Consider the following 19,349-nt stretch of genomic DNA (forward strand, 5'->3'; position numbering starts at 1 on the left):
TAGAACAAACTTAGGGAGGAGGCTTCTAATGTTAACATGCATGAAACCAAGGCTATTACGGTTACAGAAGTCGTCAAAAGAGAGCGCCTGGGGAATAGGAGTGGAGCTAGGCACTGCAGGGCCTGGATTCACCTCTACATCGCCAGAGGAACATAGGAGGAGTAGAATAAGGGTACGGCTAAAAGCTATGAGAATTGGTCGTCTAGAACGTTCTAAAGTTGAATATTCTAATGATATTATTGTTATTACTATTATTATTATGAATAATAGCAATATAAATCATGTTTTGTTATTTGTATTACTGTTGTTACTATAATAACTATCTAGCAATTTGTATTTATTTTATTTAATCTTTATTTAAGTAGGCAAGTCAGTTAAGAACAAATTCTTATTTACAATGATGGCCAAACTGCACCGCCCTATGAGACTCCCAATCACAGCCGGTTGTGATACAGCTCAGGATCGGACCAGGGACTGTACTGATGCATCTATCACTGAGATTTTATTTATTTTACATTTATTTAACCAGGCAAGTCAGTTAAGAACAAATTCTTATTTTCAATGACAGCCTAGGAACAGTGGGTTAACTGCCTGTTCAGGGGCAGAACGACAGATTTGTACCTTGTCAGCTCGGGGGTTTGAACTTGCAACCTTCCGGTTACTAGTCCAACGCTCTAACCACTAGGCTACCCTGCCGCCCCTGCAGTGGTAATATGCAGTGCCTTAGACCGCTGCGTCACTTGGGAGCTGTAATCATTACTGTTGATGCTGTTAACAATATTGTCAATGCCATATTATAATTTGTGCTATTTTTTAAAAATTATATTGCTAAACAATATTCGAAGTATGCTAACATTTACGAATAAAATGTTAAGAGTTTCGACCATTAGTGTTATTTTTTTATCATCTTCATTGGGGGACTAAAATAAAATAAAAAATGTCACATGCGCCGAATACAACAGGTATAGATAGACCTTGCTGTCACGCCCTGACCATAGAGAGCCTTTTGTTCTCTATGTTGGTTTGGTCGGGGTGTGACTAGGGTGGGTGCTCTAGTTTTTCTATTTCTATTTTGGCCTGGTATGGTTCCCAATCAGAGGCAGCTGTCTATCGTTGTCTCTGATTGGGGATCATATTTAGGCAGCCTTTTCCCACTGGGTTTTTGTGGGATCTTGTTTGTGTGTAGTGGCCTGTGAGCACTTCATGACCTCACCTTTCGTTTGGCTCTTTATTGTTTTTGTGAGTTTAATTTCAATTAAACATTTGGAACTCTACGTACGCTGCACCTTGGTCCATTTATTCCAACGATCGTGACACTTGCAGTGAAATGCTTACTTGCAAGCCCTTAACCAACAATACATGTTTAAGAAAAGTAAGTGCTAAGTCAAATAAATGTGCAAAAATAAATACAAAATATTACATAACTAATAATTAAAGAGCAGCAGTAAAAGAACAGTAGCGAGGCTATATATGCAACTTCTGCTTCCAACTCACACCCTCAAACACTGTTCTCAATTGGCCTACCTGGTTAAGTAAAGGTGAAATAAATAATAAAAATAAAACAATAGTGATGAGCTTTGAGGGCGCTATGATGTTGAACGCTGAGCTATAGTCAATGAATATCATTCTCACATAGATGTTCCCTTTGTCCATGTGGGAAAGGGCAGGGTGGAGTGCAATGGAGATTGGCATCATCTGTGGATCTGTTGGGGTGGTATGCAAATTGGAGTGGGTCTAGGATTTCTGGGATAATGCTTTTTATGTGAGTCATGACCAGCCTTTCAAAGCACTTCATGGCTACAGATGTGAGTGCTACAGGTTGGTCGGTTTGGGCAGGTTACCTTAGTGTTCTTGGGCACAAGGACTATGACGATCTGCTTGAAACATGTTGGTATTACAGATTCAGTCAGGGACAGGTTGAAAATATCAGTGAAGACACTTGCTAGTTGGTCTGCGCATGCTCAAGAGTACATGTACTGGTAATCCGTCTGCCCTGCGGCCTTGTGAATGTTGACCTGTTTAGAGGTCTTACTCACATTGGCTGCGGAAAGTGTGATCACACAGTCATCCGAAACAGCTGATGCTCTCATAAATGCTTCAGTGTAGCTTGCCTCGAAGCGAGCATAGAAGTCATTTAGCTCGTCTGGTATGCTCAAGTCACTGGGCGGCTGGACGTCCCGTTGTAGTCTGTAATAGTTTGCAAGACACTTCTATTTTTAACAGAAATTGTTGAGGTCACGGCCTTCCTGAAAGTTTTTGCTTACCCTACGTTCATAACCAGTGGAAAGGTGATGTTTATAGTGCGTTCAGGACAACTGCGAATTCTAAAAAATACGAGATCAAATCATGACGTCTGTGATCGTCAGATCAGAAATACAGAGCTCCAGAAAGAGACCAGAGTTCCCGAGTTGGAATTGTTTTTTAAACACTATAATTTGTTTACAAATGTGATAGCTGTAATTTCAGTTCATGGGTTATGCAGCTTGTTGGTCATTAGCCAATCGGCATTTCTCACCGAGTACAAAGCACGGGAATGCATTCAACTGGTATTTACGGCTTTACAACTGATACATTCCCACCTCCCACTTTGTAACGAACGCAGCATAACCGGTCAACGCACACGTGACTTATTTTTAGACAGGAAGTGTTACATTATTTACATTCCGAAAATACAGCAGATGGTTTGAGGGGTTCCAGTTTATGATTCTTAAAGACGTTCAAAAAAATGCTACTTACGTGTGTACTCAGAGAAGAACATAGTATAATGTTCGTTCCTACATAAAGTAGAGGTAATCTTGTCTCGTAAGAGTTGGTATTACGCATATTCTCTTTGGCTAAGTGTGGAAAGTCATACCGGAAGTTATGTAACATGTTTGAAAGGGACCAATCATCCAAATGAAATATAAATGATAGAGGTAAGTCAGCGAAAGAAGTATTACATAGTTATGTCGTGGCTGAATAACATCAGTATATGTTGTAATTAGGACCATGTCTATTAGTACAGTTTCAGGTCGCTTAATGTAACTTGTTTTCGATGTGGCACATCGGCAAAGGACAGATAGTCCCCGTATTGGTAAAATTTTCTCGTGGTTGGTCTCAAAACAGTAATAGGTGTTTGCGCTGTCCTTACAATGTTATCTTCCTAAATTAATTATGTTGCCTGAATATTCTGCACTTGTCACACGTTAGTCAATCCCCATATAATTGAGTTGTAGTTTCATAAATAGGCCTACTGCTGTCATGTTTTCCCGCTGTCTAAATAACCCTCGAATTCTATCCAGGGGGCCCATAGTAATAAATTTCAACAATTAAGTGGTACCATTTCAATGAGAGGCAGTACATTGCTTGTTTGTAAATAATATATGCTCAGTTCTTCTGTTTTATTCATGTTTTCTAGTGGTTTTGATGGTCATACTTCCCTGGATCACCTGAAGACTGCTCTTAAAAGCATGGAAACGTTGTCCAGTCACAGTGCTTACCTTCTCCAGCAGTTACAGGAGCAGAGGATACAGGGGCTCCTCTGTGACTGCATGCTAGTAGTCAAAGGAGTATGTTTCAAAGCCCACAAAAATGTACTTGCTGCATTTAGCTCCTATTTCAGGTGTGTCATTAATATTAATCATCCACAAGTCATGTAGTGAATATATTCAAGAATATTGCCATACTAGATGAATACCTTGATTCTTAGGATTTTGTTTTTCCCTTACTACTACTGCTGCTATTAAACAAAACAGACATGAAATGGAGATTCAACATGCTTTGTGTTCTCATATTATAGCCTGATAGAGCTCCCCAGGGATAAATTAGCAATGTGTCAACATTGTAAAATAACCTTTTTACTTTTGTCCCAGCAGGTCTTTGTTCCAAAATTCGCCAAGTCAAAAAAATGATGTTTTTCAACTGGTCATTCAGGATGTGGGAGGTATAGGCCAGATACTGGACTACATGTACACTTCCCATCTAGATGTCAACCAGGACAATGTACAAGCACTGTTGGACATCGCCCAGTGCTTACAGGTCCCAAATGTACAGAGCATGTGCAACACTTTCCTGAAACCTGCCGTGGAGGCCCCTTCTTTCTCATTGTCTGGTGTCTTGACCTCGGAACACGACTACCTCCTCGGAACTGGCCTTGCCCAAGACGTGGACCTTCCTTGCCCTTCTTCGGTAGGCCAGAGGTCTGCCTTTGGCAATGGGGCACCAATGTCTCATGGTGGGAACGCTACCTCTGAGACTACAGCCATTACCCAGCCAGTCCCAGAGAAGCAGCTAGTACACGGCTACAAGCTACGCAACTTCTACAGCAAGCAGTACTTCAAGCAGAGTGCTGCTGCTGAGACTAGCAATGCAGCATTAAACCAAGGCCCAAGTCCCCTGGTGCTGGTTGAAGAGCAGCAGTTCCAATTTGGGGTCACACAACCATGTGCGAATGCCCCTGTATGTTCAGGCAATGCGATTCAGTCAAACCCACCCTGTCCGCAGGCTATACCAGCTGAGAAGGAGTTTGGTTCAACGTTGCCTGCTGAAGACTTGTCAACCACAGCCAACCCAGGAGGAAAAGTCTCCCCTGTCAACAAGCCCATGCGGCCAAAGAAAGCCGTCTACCTGAAGAAATACAACTACCTGCGCCCTCAGAAGGCTCTAGAAGAGATGTGCCTGGAGCAGAGCAGCGAACCAGTCAACCACTGCCCAAAGGAGACTCACCAAGAGGAGGTAGTGGTCCAGAGTGAGACACCTGAAGCTCCCGTAGACTGCCTACCTCCCATAGACTGCCTGGCCAGAGACAGGGAAGTGGTGTTGGAGACCGCAATGGATTCTCAACTTCCAAGTCCACCTCCTGTTGACCAAGAGGAGGAACCGGACCCACCAACTATCAGTGATCCAACAGAACCAACTGGGCATAAGGTGCAGTACTGCTGTGAGATGTGCGGGAAGACCTTTAAACACCCAAGCAACCTGGAACTTCATAAGCGCTCACACACTGGTAGTTTGTTAATTTCACTATTGTGTCATTACTGAATTTTGGAGCCTTAAAATGTGTGGGAAAAATGCTAAAAAAAGTTGTATGCTGACTTTTTGTAAGGTGAAAAATTGTTTTAGTTTTTTTTTCTCACAGGGGAGAAACCATTCCAGTGTAATGTTTGCAGGAAAAACTTTTCACAGGTAAAGGTGCACAGTTATCCTTTGTTCAATCAATTTATTAAAGTAATTTAGTGTGTCCACTAGGAAAATAAGGAGGTTTACATGAACACTGTTTTTTTTGACAGGCAGGTAATTTGCAGACCCATTTACGACGACATTCTGGAGAAAAACCTTACATTTGTGAACTCTGTGGGAAAAGGTATACACTTATTTTTTTAATATTTTTTTTACAATTTAGAAAAGTTTTCCATATTGGGTGATCTGTCACCATACTGCTTGAATGGACATCTCTCTAAATCAGTTGTCTCCAACTCTGGTCCTGGTCAATTACTTGGTGGGCAGGCTTTTGATCTAGCCTAGCATTTGTAGACCCTTGCTCTAGATAGCACTGTGGAGGGCACTACATATACATAACACATAACACATTTACAAACAATACATTAGACCTTCATAAGCAGTAACATGACATCATGAATGTGCATGCGCCACAGCCGTCTGGATAACAATTGATGTGAGTCAAAACATGGACTCAGCCATCTAATGTGGTGTATTTGTGTTATGCTGACTACTTCTCCTTCCGTCATTGTGGCATTTCCCAGCTTTGCTGCCTCGGGGGATGTTCAGCGTCACATTGTGATCCACACGGGAGAGCGGCCACACCTGTGTGACATATGTGGACGCGGTGAGTGCTACAACCAACAAATTACTTGTCCCAGTATGGATTCCTGGCACAATATAAACATGGATTCTTAGATGTTACAGTGTTCCTATGTGCGTTTTAAGGTGGGAAGTATATAATGTTTGAGAAATCAAACATCAATTAATAATTCTAACATTCTCATAACATTACAAGCCCTGCTATATATAAGCATTTAAAAATGTAAAGATACAACAATTAAACATGTTTATAATAGTGATGGAAAGTTTGGCACATTTTACTCATCTTTGACTCGTTCAGTCAAAAGAACAAATCTTTAGACCCATTTGGTTCATTTGAGTCAATGGCCAAAGCACGCTGGACCCCCTACTGGCAGAAGATGAACTGAAAACTCGAAAGAGTCATGAGTCCTCAAGCCCGTCTCATTCACATGTCGTTCACCATAGCGGGCTTAGCGTAATTTGTGACTGAGACTTATAAATGTGTGCTTTAAACAATTGATTGCTAGGCATACAAATAAGATTATTTATTGATCTAGTTGTGGCAACAACCGGACTAGATTGTGAACGACTCTTGGCGGAATGCATTGCTTGACTGCCGTGAGGCTCAAGAACAATGTCGCTTGCAAACCGCACCTCCCGAACACATTTTTTTCCTCAAGTTCGAATTTGTTGACCAGGGGCTGTGTATGTTTTGGTTCTTCAAAGCTGCGTCCATCATAAAATTCAATAATAAATGAATTGCATTAATTCTTGCACCATGCAATCTATTATCAGTTCTAAACATGTATTTTTCTTCTCTGTGCTCATGATGTATTTTCCTGCATGCGTATATGACAGACAGTTGGTGGTCGGAGCACGTCTCTGGAGCCGCTGAGCTGGAGGAGCGTGTATTAATCCTGCTGAAAGACTCATTGCTACCAGCACTAGCAGGTCAAATGACCGACTAAAACGAATGAGTCACTCAGAAAAACAAATCGTGACTCTCGAGTCAGTTACAAGAGTCGTTCAAAAAAGACTAATTGTTTGTAAACTGCACATCACTAGTTTTATAAACATGCATTTATTAAGGATGATTCATGTCGATCTCCTATCTATCCATTATTATTAAGTGTTACCAAGTCCTCTTTGAATGCATGTTGTATCCTTCCTTACTCAGGGTTCAGTAACATCAGCAACCTGAAGGAGCACAAGAAGACTCACACTACAGACAGAGAGTTCACCTGTGACCAGTGTGGCAAGTCCTTCAACATGCACAGGAAACTGCTGAAGCACAAGATCAGACACTCTGGGGACAAACCGCACACCTGCCAGACCTGTGGTGCGTATCAACCTGTATTAGGACAGCCTCTGAGGGGACAGACCCTGAGGCTGTCCGAATATGGATACTGTATTTCATAGATCCAGACATGAAGACCACAAGAAAAGTTTGGTATAATTTTTTTGTTGTCTATGAATATAGTTTTCCAAATTCAGGCAACAGTATATTTTGCTGCATGAAGGCAGTTGTTGAGAGCACAATGTCAATGGATGGTTGATTGTGTTGGTTGGGTACATATCATGATGACTCATATCAAACCGTACCGCAGGGAAGAGCTTTGCTGGGTCGGGCGACCTGCGTCGCCACGTGAGAACGCACACGGGGGAGAGACCCTACCTCTGCAACACCTGCGGCAAGAGCTTCACCCGCTCGGCTGTCCTTAGGAGACACTGCAGCATGCACTGCAAGGCCACTCCTGATGACTCCAGCCCTGACGTAGAGGACCCAGAGCAGCCTGGCAGTAGCAGTATTGACGGAGGAGGAGGAGGCCCATTCCACAAGCCTGTCAGCCACAGTAAAGCACCTGAGCCTAGGTCACCACCACCAACCTCCAATACTGTGATGGAGCTCGATAAGCCTTCGCCCCCACCAGCACATACAGAAGCCCCGTCGACTAGCATCCACCTCATCCCCTCTACCTCAACGTCCTTCCCCGAGCTGCGCTCCATTGTTCCCCAGCACCTCCTCCCCTCCACCCCCTCCCAGCAGCAGGAGAAGTGCCCTCCTCTAGCAGACTCCCTGAAACTGGGCAAAGCTCACCTACCTCAAGAGGCCCTTGTGTTTGGCCCCTATGTGGAGAATGGGCCGGTGGGTGTGGAGATACAACAGCAGGGGTCTGGGGCCTCGGTGGTGGCCCGGCCATACCTCTCAGCCCCAGACAGTTACTGTGGGGCCCTCCCAGGGGCTAGCCGTCCCAGTGGTACCTCCTACAGGGCAAGTGAGGGACCCTTCTTTTCCAGTGTAACACTATGGGGGCTGGCCATGAAAACACTGCAGAATGACAATGACCTGGAGCAGTGAAAGCTGGAGCAAGTAGTGCGTCTAATGTGGCTTCCTTTCCTCGTCTCCTTTTGTCAGCACTGATTTGAAGACACTGTTGTAGGGCAAAACCACATGATGATACCTACTGGTGATCATAATTTGTCTGTTCAGTTCTTTCACATCATTGTAGATGAAGGGAAGGAGATGAGGAAAGGAGGTCACTAGTCTATTCAGAATTAGCCATAGAGTTCCCTTATGATGGAAGACTGCTTAGCACTATGATATTATCTAACTTCAATGAGTAGAATATAACACTCAGGTTTTTCCTTTTATAGGATATTGTTATTAAGATGGCAAAAAAACATATATTCTTTCTGGATAAGTATGCACTGTTTTGAAATAAAATGTGCCAAAAAATATAGTTTTTTGGTTTAAAATATATTGTATTTTCATGTAGTAATGTTACAATGGTGTATTGTGTAAGCCTGCTCTGTCAACCACACAACATAGAGGAAATGTATTTCTGGTTCATTATGGCTTCAATAAGTGTCTCCTTTTAGTTGCTCCAAGCCAGTGGCTAAATTCTCTCTTCAGATCAGGGATTTAGTCTGCAGTCTGAGGTCTCTGACCCCCATGAAGATAACATGGCATGAACGTGAAGTCATGAGAATGATCACAGCTAAAGTCTATGGATTGAGAATAGGCACAGACAATGTTGCAGCAGTGCATAGAATATATCAAAAAGTCAGAAATATTGCTATTATAATGTTATATTTACTATTAAATTCACAATAAAGTGGAATGGGAACAATAGCAAAGCATAGCAACATGTCTATCGGAAGGCCTTCTCGCAGCCACTGCCCTAAAACAGGTTCATGTGAGCTGGGCACGGCGCTGTTCAGCGGCTATGGAGCTGAAATTTGAGATCAGTCCTCCACTTTGCGTTGATCGCAGTACTGTTTTTGGTGCGCCAGTTTTATGACACAATAAGGACTATACATTTCTCAAACTGATCACAACTATTCACTTTTGGGCTGAAAAATTATAGCTAATTGTAACTAAACACGGCCACCTACACATTATGATAAAGTTGCTTATTTCCATAACAGGAGTAATTTTTGTATAATTCTAAATATTGTGTAATAGATTAGCCCTAAAAAAAAGTCACAATAGGGAAAAACGACATTCTAAGTTGGTGAGAAGGGGTGCACAAATAACACAAAATAATTGTTTTGTTAATGTAACAATTTTCTTGCCCTGGACCTGCTCTCAAGAGTTCATGTCTTGTGTTGCCTATGTATGGGATGTAATGTTGTTACATCACTTACGCTGCCAACAGCAGCATCCATAGCTCGAAGGGACGCCTTTGAGGAGCATCAACGAGAGCTTGGCCATATTGTGCACCCAGCTTGTCGTAAATCGTCTGCGTCACACCTACACCGTCGTTCTCAGTTAAAGCAATAAAATAGGACAACAAAATAAATACGGACTACAAGTAAAAACGTTAACAGGTAAGTGCTGATGTATTAGTCAATAGCATATACAGGTTTATCGTTCGTATCATTAAAATTGTGCTTATTGCAGCCGTAACATTCATAGGATACAATGGATGTGTTCTTTTCGAGCGCTCCTTCGTGTATTTTTATAATGAAATTAACGAAAATAATTCACCTTGCATACAGTATATTTTATCAATTGCAATGTGATATGTAGGTCTGATTTTGCTTAATCTCAGGGGTGATTCGCTACGTTAAAATAAAATGAAAACAATCACATGCCATTCAATTTTGACGACGCATACATGTATTTCTCAAGACAATCACTGAACGATTTGTATCTCTCCGAGCAGGTTATACATTTACAGCCTTTCGTCTGGGAAAATGGTTAAATTGGGGAATAATTTCAGTGACAAAAACAACGCCAAAGCCGTCTCAGAAGATGGATTCGACACCATTCCCCTTATAACACCCTTAGATGCCAGTCAACTGCAGTTCCCTGCACTCGACAAGGTAAGATTTATTCAAGTGACTTGAATGCCTATTGATACAATAGATCTACGCTATCCATTGTCAAATATTGTCATGGGGTCCGTTTTCTTTATAGTCTGAAATAATATGAATGTGGTCAAATAAGGACCCAAATGGAAATAAACGTGTCTAGAGATAATATAATCACTGTTTGGTCAATAGCCTCAAATAAACATATGTAAACCTATTCTCCATTACACACATGAAGGAAATAGCCCACAATTTATTGCACTTGAATAAACACCTTCATGCAGTTCTATGAGCTCATTGTTTATACATCTAGGTATTTTTCCTTGTGTTTCAGGTGGTGGTAAAGACCAAAACAGACTATGATGGGGGGAACAAGAAGAGCAGGCTGCGGTCCCCAAAAATAGCAGAATTCTCAATAAGCATAATCGAAGGGGTATCTGAACGACTCAAAGTAAGACATGTTACATTCTTCTTCTTCTTCACCCTATCACCTCAACCTCATGATTATTAAAACTGCTGCCATGGCAATGGCCTTTTAATGGTTTTGTCACACTCAGTACACTCAGGCAAATCCGTATGGTCTTTCACTAATTGGTCTTTTGACCAATCAGATCAGCTCTGTAAAAGAGCTGATGTGAAAGATCTGATGTGATTTGTCAAAAGACCAATTTTGTAGCAAAAATCCAAATTGGGCTGCCTGTCTAAACACAACCAGAGGTCTTTGAGAAGCAAATTGTTCGATTGCTACAGATCATCATCTTAAAAAGACATATCTGCTCTGATTTGCAAGCTATCAAAGTATCGGCCATCAACACCAATGGAGCAAATGCATCCCATGACATCCCATAGCACTTGATTTCTATAGCTGTAGTGCTCTTCGTGGTGTTTCCCAGCTTAATAAGATGTAATGTTATCACTTGTAAGACATGCACTGTAGATGAAAGGGACATTCATTACATGGGTTCTTCTCTGGCGCCAAGACTGGTTTTGCATAGCATCCCCTTATTTACATTTTTTTTTAATGATTTTTGCAAGATGTTTCTAACTCTGAGAAATATGACATCTATATCCTGGAAATCAGAAGAACTTTTATTAAACCTCTGTCAAATAAAATTCACTATGTTTTGTCCCCCGACCAAGACAAGATCAGAGTCCATATTCATAAAGTGTCTGAGAGTAGGAGAGCTGATCTAGGACCAGTTTTGCCTTTGATTATAATGATCCTAGATCAGCACTGCTACCGAGACTTTTAATGAATGTGGCCCAGGCCTCATCACTGAGTGATTTCTCCAACACCTCTCTCCCACTCCCCGCCTCCTCAGTTCCTCACTAGCGCCAGTAGTCATTGCGTAACACCCTAGCGATGTCAGTGCAATGTTCTTGTGCAGACTCTTTTAAAGACGTCATGTTCACTCTGTTCAGTTTAATATCCAATTCATATTCCCTAATCAAACCTTCAGCCACGTCTTGATGAGCTCTTGTAGATCTGAACAATAGAATAGGTGCAATAAGAAACATGGTAATAACTCCACCTAGCCTTCTGGCCCTGTATCCATAAAGAGCCACAGAGTAGTAGAGGGGCTAGGCACCTTCAGTAACCCAGAGGTGATGTTTGTGTCTCATATTCCCAGGTCACTCTGCTGGTGATTTGTGCTTTGGCGTTTCTGGTTTGCGTGGTGTTTCTGGTGGTCTATAAAGTCTACCAGTATGAGCAGCCCTGTCCAGATGGCTTCATGTATGTGGTAAGCAACTAAGCATGCCTCTTTTTTTCCTCTTAAGTATTCAAGGTACCAATGAAGACCGACATCTTTAAGAAATCCACAAATCATATCAATGGCAGCATACAATTGCATCTGCGAGATAGAACTTGCTGTGGTAAATCAATTATTTTCTCTCTCTGTTATTGGCAACTTGATGTTTGGTAATTTTGGAAATGACAGGTTTTCACAGGCACTTCCTAGACTCCAAGTCTTGCTTCTCTTCACATTTCTATAGTTATTCCCTTTGTTCCTCTGTTAAATCTCTCTCCCTCTCTTTCCCTGTCTTGCAGCAAGGTCGGTGCATGCCGACGGGGATGTACGGTTACTACCCCCCTGGCGGGCGCGGGCGTCTCTTCACCATCATCAACCACTACAACATGGCCAAGCAGACCATCACCCGGTCCGTGTCCCCGTGGATGACCGTCATGTCTGAGGAGAAGGTCACCCAGCAAGAGACAGAGACCCACCAGAAGCTGGCCTAACGCACTGGGCTGTATTCAGAGGTGAAACGTTAAGAATGTTACAAATAGAACTATAATAAATAGAGCTCACCTGATGCCCAATTCAACATGAGCGATAATCACATCTGTTCCACAAAATGTATTTCTAATCTGAGTGTTTTGTAACGTTGCACCCTTCTGAACAGACCCTAGGATCACCATCCAGCCGTGTGAAAAATAGTATACACGGTGCCGTTCAAGCAAACCCGAAATCTGGAAAAACATTCTTTAGCTAAAATGGTTGTTCTTGAGCTACGCCAGTTTTAACTGATATGATATAACTGCAATGTATCAGGCATAATGTGTTTTAATCAGTGAAATTATTTGACAAATGCATTTGTGTAAGCACAGTCAGGAACGGTGGTTGGATGGGTATCTGGTTTGTTTGAATACATACACAAACAAGTCTTGCCACACAGGCAGACACTTGTTGACAAAACATCTTTGTACATAAACTTAATGGGGAATAAAATCTCACTTCAGTACCCCAAATATAAACTGACAACCTTTCTAGTGTCTGCGGCGCTGGTTTAAACACATGCACGGTTCATTTTGTAAGGCTTCTGCATTTCACACAACCATACTTTGTCTTCATTACTACAAAACATTTGAATTACTGTCAGAGCATGTGCCATTTAACCCTTGAGATACAGAAATGTATAACTTTTTGCTCCTAGACTGTTTTGCCTCTCCCATTTGTGGATGAATGGGTGTGTGTGACTCACTTGAAGATGCATTTTAATTGACTCCTCCATTTGTGTAGAGGACTTTTTAAATTCGGACTCTTGTCCAATAGGAAAAAAGGGCGGTACTACCTAAACTAGTCCAATAAGAAATGCTCATTTTTGTTTTCCATTTCTAAAGGCCTGAATTTGACACAGGTATGATCTTTATATTTATCCTGCATAATTGAACCCTCTGTAGTTTATCCGTCTCCACATGCAGCACTTAGAGCTCTTCTTTATTGGGAACTACACTATATTTGATCAGGCACTATGTCAATGCCTTCATAAAGCTTGGGAATGCTTATTGTCACTGAATAGCATATCATGTTTTCTTCTCGTTGCTATTGAATGTAAACGTGTAATGCTATATGAATAGGATTCTGTAGCTGTCAGTCACCATAGAACGCAGTCAAGTCATAAAGTGATGTGTAGTAGAACTCAAGAACTCTAAAAATGAAACCTCTGAAAGGAGTGATTAGTACATTTTCTTTTCAACATATGTAATTTACGAGTAATGCCTTCTGTTCTCACAGATTTTTTTATACAATGATGTAAACAGAAGTACATTTGATGCAGTTTTTTTTGTTGGGACAAATGAGTAATCGGCTTTGAGCTGGAAACCAATGTAAACAAATATCTATTAAAATGCACACATTTCAAAAACATTTGAGTAATCCATCATATCTCAACACAATGAAGTTCATTCATGTATTTACGAGCATGGTGTAATAATGCTTAATCTTGTATCAGTTTAATTCAGTAGTGTTCAATTCCCTTAAGATAAAGGAAATCATGTATTTTAACACTATTTTCCCCAGGGCCTTGATCAAAGTGAGATATTGGAGTGATATAATCCTTTTGCTGGGATATAGGATCATCCAAATGAACAGATTTTCAGAAGCATAAATCTGAGAATGAAATCTCGAAAGCTCATTGTTCCAAAGGCCATTTTCTGGATTGAGGTTAATGCCGTTGGCCCAGAGTTCTACATCTGGATACTGTTGGTTTGTCATACACTAGACTGGAGAATAGCTATAGTACAATTTGTATAATATACAGGTAACTACCAAAATAATGTAAACACTTGAGTAAATGAGGGATACAAAGTGTATTGAAAGCAGGTGCTTCCACACAGGTGTGGTTCCCTAGTTAATTAAGCAATTATCATGCTTCAGGTCATGTATGAAAATGCTGGGCAGGCCATTATTTTGGCTACGCCCCCATTAAATCATCTGCCATGGCCATCTCAGTCACCAGATCGCAACCCCTTGGAACACTTATGGGAGATTCTGGAGTGGCGCTTGACAGTCTTTCCCAACACCAACAAAACACCAAATAATGGAATTTCTTGTGGAAAAAAATAGACCCCTCAAATATTTATTTTGTTTCTGTTTCATAATTTTCCTTCAATTTGCAAGAAGCTGATGACTGTATCTCACAGTAGAACATCAGAGCGAGCAAAACAGTGCCCCTCTGTCTCTCTACGTGTAGGCCATCTATCTGATACTGTCTGTTCCAAACGAGTATGACATTGTTGCCGCCCGTAGCATTGAATGCAAGGGAAGCCAGCAAGCATTTGGCCTCCCTTGACAAAAAAAGCATAACGAAATTGCCAATCAGTGTTAAGCTAAACTGAGCGACCTCAACTGTGAATGTTCCTGGCAGGGGGAAAAAAGTGTCAAGGGAAGCCAGCTTGGATTTGGCGTCTCTCCTATCAAATCTTTTTGAGGACATACGTCATTAACAGAAGCAACTTGAATTGTTGCATCTTGTGTTGTTGTCCACCGGTGGCTAGATAACTAGCTAGCTAAAATTCCTAAATTAGACACGAGTGGAGATAAGGATTTGGACTTGTGGTTTTACCTAATTCTCCGTACTGGCCAATGATTATAACGGCAATTCTGAGCCAACCATTAATTTATACATTGCTTGTGCCCCTGGCCTGAGAGGATCGAAGTCCAATATGTAGCTAGATGTAGAAGGCTAATGTTAACTAGCTAACGTTGCCCATGAAGGGAAGTTTGTCTAGAGCAAGTATTTTAGCCAGGTTGCCTAGGACAACAAAAAATAAGTGTGTACTGTATGACAAGAGTGATAGACCATTTCGTCAACATGAAAGAGAGGGGGATGGCATTGCGTTTCACTACAAGTAGGGCGAGTCAACATGTTTTTCTACTTGCGCGAATGCAAACAGAAATAAGAATGAAGGACATATTTAGCTTCTGTTGATTGGACTAAATTGTTTTTGGTATCTTTTAGATGTCACTGTATTAGACTAAGCAGAGGTGATTTGAGGATGTTGAAGTTGAAATGGTGCTGGAACAGAGGAGGCAGTTCCTGTTTTCTTTGTTCCTGTGGTTCTAAACAAATAGTTGTTTAGTGGTCTGAAAATGTCGGAAACATTTACTTACTTAACCAGGCTGCAGGTCATGCAATATGCATCGTGGACTTCACTGGACAGAGCTTGCTATTCGGTTTTGTGCTAAAACAAAGGTGTGGTTGAAGTTATTCTGCCACTGTCTTCTTATTGTCTTGGCCTTTAGATCTATATATCACAGTCTCAAGGCATATGAATTAGCAGCAAACAACGCAATTATCACAACACATAGTGTAGGTTGTAATATGGCTTTTTTTGGAGGGGGGGGGGGGGGGGGGGGGCTTGGCTTCCCCAGTGATTTTACCCACGCACCGCTGCTGGTGTCTCATCCATCCAATAGAGTTCCAGACACTTGTAGAATCTATGCCAAGGTGCATTGAAGCTGTTCTGGCTCATGGTGGCCCAATGCCCTATTTATGACACTATGTTGGCATTTCCTTTATTTTGGCAGTTGCATGTATCAACTAGTGCCCGATTTCTCAATGCCAATCCTCGAGTACCACCAAGAGTACACATTTTTGTTGTAGCCCCTGACAAAAAACTCCTGATTCAACTCATTGAGGGCCTGATGATTAGTTGACAAGTTGAATCAGGTGTTTCACCAGGGCTACAATAAAAATGTGTACTCTTGGGGGTACTCGAGGACTGGTGTTGGGAACCACTGAACTAGTGAATGTGTGGATCTCTTGCTGTAATTTGGAGAAATAAGAGAAAATAATCACAATTTCTTTCACAAGCAGTGCTTCAATTTATTTGTCTTAGGACTAGGTTTCAACACAAGCAGCAAGTGCCAAGTGGAGTTATACCAACAAAAATACTCCCATTGATTGATCATAACTACCATATTTACACAAACAAAAGGCTTACAGGTCTGTGTAACTCATAACCCTTTTTTGAAAATAACCCATCTTCAAGAGACATGGTATGTGGTTCTCTCATATCTTTTCCCTTGAACAACAAAAATAAATACATATGAAAGACCATAAGGTTTTCAAAAATCATTTTCTTCATCTCAACAAAGCGTAAGTCTACAATGTGTATGGTCAAGACCTCAATACAAACAAAGAATAATGAATAGCTCAAAAACCACTTACTTACTTTGAGAAAGACGGCAGAGGACAGTTGTTGTTGATGCAATAACAAGCATTGTGGTCAGTATGTGATACTGATCGCCCATATATGCACACAGTACAGGTGGACGACAGCACTTTGCATTCAGCCAACTGTGTGTTTTACTGCATTTGTAAACATGCGTTTACACTGTCCTCTTGTGGATCGAGTACGGTTGACAGTAGTGAAGTCGTCCACAAAGCACATGTCTGGGGTTAGTTCTCTTCGGAGTAGGACAAGCTGGTCCTAAACCCAACATTTCGTCCATCCAACCATATACTTCAATGTGATAACCACTTAAGCCCAGGCTGATGTTACTTCCTGCTGATGGAAGTCACTTACTTCCTGGTTCTGCCATGTTCAAGGGGTTAGCTGTCATACCAATCCAGGAAGAGCAGAGAGAAGGAGCACATGACAAGGAAGAAGAGAATCCAGACACGGAATCCAGCATTGTTTTGGATGGCCTGGAAACGCAAGGCAAGCATACGATGAAACCACAGAGTTAAAAGACATCACTGGCTGTGCCAAGCACCTCAAGAGTCAGTCACAAATATTTGGTACACATGTTTTTCTAAAAGTTACATCCACCAAAGGAAACATATGGACACCCATAATATTTTTATTTTATTTAGATAAATATTTCAAAATATGTTTAATATCTACATACAATAATATACTGTACAGTATAAAGAGCAGTGGAAACTACTGGGGTTGTTTAGCATAACCTTCCATTACCTCTCGGATGTCCTCGTTTCCCTCTTTGACGTTTTCAGTGGCTCCCACGACTAGCTGATGGATATTGTCTATCTCAGTTTCCTGTGAAGAACACAAAACAGGAAATAATAACACATCAATAACACTTTATTAAGTGGGATGGGCATTGGACCAGGGGGAATAAGGAAGTCACTCACTTGCATTAGCACCTTCTCCGCAAAAATCTCCTGGAGACGTGAGATTTCGACAACCTTGCCTTCGATTTGCCTGAAAAACATTGGGAGGAGATGAATTAATCTTTGCGTCACCTCAGTCATATTTAGGAATGTAGTGGTAAGAATGGTCTGATTAAACACTAACCTGACTTCATCTACTAGGTTGCTCATCTCACTCACCAGCCTCTGGTTCTCCTGTTCAAACTAGACAGTGAAACCCAATCAAATCAACATTTATTTTTCATTTGCAAAGGATACAACATGTGTAAACAGTACAGCTAAATGCTTACTTACAAGCTCTTCCTCAACAATGCAATGTCTAATATCAAAATACGAAAATAGAAAATCAGAATAGGATTTTAAAGAGCACGGAATCAATACTAGGTCAGATATCTACAAATAAAAACACGGGAAGTAAAACACATGAGAATGTACACTATATACACAAGGTCAGTACCAGTATCATATCAATATGCAGTTGGTAGATAGTGCATTCGGACCCCTTGACTTTTTCCACATTTTGTTACGTTAAAGCCTTATTCTAAAATGGATTAAAACATTTTTTTCTCCCACAATCTACACACAATACCCTATAATGACAAAGCAAAAACAGGTTTTTAGAAATGTTTGCAAATGTATTCAAACTAAAAAACTTAAATATCAAATTTACATAAGTATTCAGACCCTTTACTCAGTATATTGTTGAAGGAGCTTTGGCAGCGATTACAGCCTGGAGGCTTCTTGGGTATGACTCTACAAGCTTAGCACACCGGTATTTGGGGAGTTTTTCCCATTCTTATCTGCAGATCCTCTCAAGATCTGTCAGGTTGTATGGATCTTCGCTGCACAGCTATTTTCAGGTCTCTCCAGAGATGTTTGATTGGGTTAAAGACCAGACTCTGGCTGGGCCACTCAAGGACATTCAGAGACTTGTGCCAAAGCCACTCCTGTGTTGTTTTGGATGTGTGCTTAGGGTCATTGTTCTGTTGGAAGGTGAACCGTCGCCCAAGTCTGAGGTCCTGAGTGCTCTGGAGCAGGTTTTCATCAAGGATTTCTCTGTCCTTTGCTCCGTTATTCTTTTCCTCTATCCTGACTAGTCTTCCAGTCCAGGCCACTGAAAAACATCCCCACAGCATGATGCTGCCACCACCATGTGGATGGTGCCAGGTTTCCTCCGGATGTGACGCTTGGCATTCAGGCCAAAGTTCAATCTTGGTTTCATCAGACCCGAGAATCTTGTTTCTCATGGTCGGAGAGTCCTTTAGGTGCCTTTTGGCAAACTCCAAGTGGGCTGTCATGAGACTTTTACTGAAGAGTGTCTTCAGTCTGGCCACTCTACCATACAGGCCTGATTGGTGGAGTGCTGCAGAGATGGTTGTCCTTCTGAAAGGTTCTCCCATCTCAACAGAAGAACTCTGGAGCTCTGTCAAAGTGACCATCGGGTTCTTGATCTCCTTCCTGAACATGGCCCTTCTCCCCCGATTGCTCAGTTTGGCCGTCCGGCCAGCTCTATGAAGAGTCTTGATGGTTCCAAACTTCTTCTATTTAAGATTGATGGAGGCCACTGTGTTTTTGGGGACCTTCAATGCTGCATAAATGTTTTAGTACCCTTCCTCAGATCTGTGCCTCCACACAATCCTGTCTCGGAGCTCTACGGACAATTTCTTCGACCTCATGGCTTGTTTTTTTGTATGACATGCACTGTCAACTAAAGGGACCTTAAATAGACAGGTGTGTGCCTTTCCAAAGCATGTCCTATCACTTCAATTTACCACAGGTGGACTACAATCAAGTTGTAGAAACATCAAGAATTATCAATAGAAACAGGATGCACCAGAGCTCAATTTCGA

At 41.5% G+C, this 19,349-nt stretch overlaps 2 protein-coding genes across 5 annotated transcripts in view; one reads left to right on the forward strand and one right to left on the reverse strand.

Moving 5' to 3' along the window:
* The first annotated feature begins 2,663 nt into the window (after nt 1-2,663).
* Nucleotides 2,664-13,746, forward strand: LOC109891376 (neuronal vesicle trafficking-associated protein 1). Of its 4 annotated transcripts, none has more exons than XM_020483864.2 (11): nt 2,664-2,915; nt 3,398-3,601; nt 3,855-4,984; nt 5,117-5,163; nt 5,268-5,341; nt 5,742-5,824; nt 6,959-7,120; nt 7,389-9,612; nt 9,951-10,110; nt 10,433-11,840; nt 12,149-13,592. In XM_020483864.2, the coding sequence occupies exons 2-8, from the start codon at nt 3,450-3,452 to the stop codon at nt 8,138-8,140; spliced, it is 2,400 nt and encodes a 799-aa protein (XP_020339453.1). In that variant the 5' UTR covers nt 2,664-2,915; nt 3,398-3,449; the 3' UTR covers nt 8,141-9,612; nt 9,951-10,110; nt 10,433-11,840; nt 12,149-13,592. The 4 variants fall into 4 exon arrangements, with proteins under 4 accessions (XP_020339453.1, XP_031681479.1, XP_020339451.1 ...); XM_031825619.1 differs by having other exon boundaries at nt 2,666-2,915; nt 3,852-4,905; XM_020483862.2 differs by having other exon boundaries at nt 2,671-2,915; nt 3,852-4,984.
* Nucleotides 13,747-16,184: 2,438 nt separating this feature from the next.
* The window catches only part of LOC109891378 (syntaxin-18-like), a 31,532-nt gene continuing 28,367 nt past the window's right edge, over nt 16,185-19,349 (reverse strand). Inside the window, exons 8-11 of the mRNA XM_020483866.2 lie at nt 17,645-17,703; nt 17,482-17,551; nt 17,306-17,386; nt 16,185-17,034 (exon numbers count right to left, since the gene is read on the reverse strand). Coding sequence (XP_020339455.1) covers nt 16,939-17,034; nt 17,306-17,386; nt 17,482-17,551; nt 17,645-17,703 — 306 coding nt within the window. The 3' untranslated portion in view covers nt 16,185-16,938. The remainder of the gene's footprint in view (nt 17,035-17,305; nt 17,387-17,481; nt 17,552-17,644; nt 17,704-19,349) is intronic.

Source organism: Oncorhynchus kisutch, linkage group LG5, assembly GCF_002021735.2.
Source record: "Oncorhynchus kisutch isolate 150728-3 linkage group LG5, Okis_V2, whole genome shotgun sequence".
Lineage (NCBI taxonomy): Eukaryota > Metazoa > Chordata > Actinopteri > Salmoniformes > Salmonidae > Oncorhynchus > Oncorhynchus kisutch.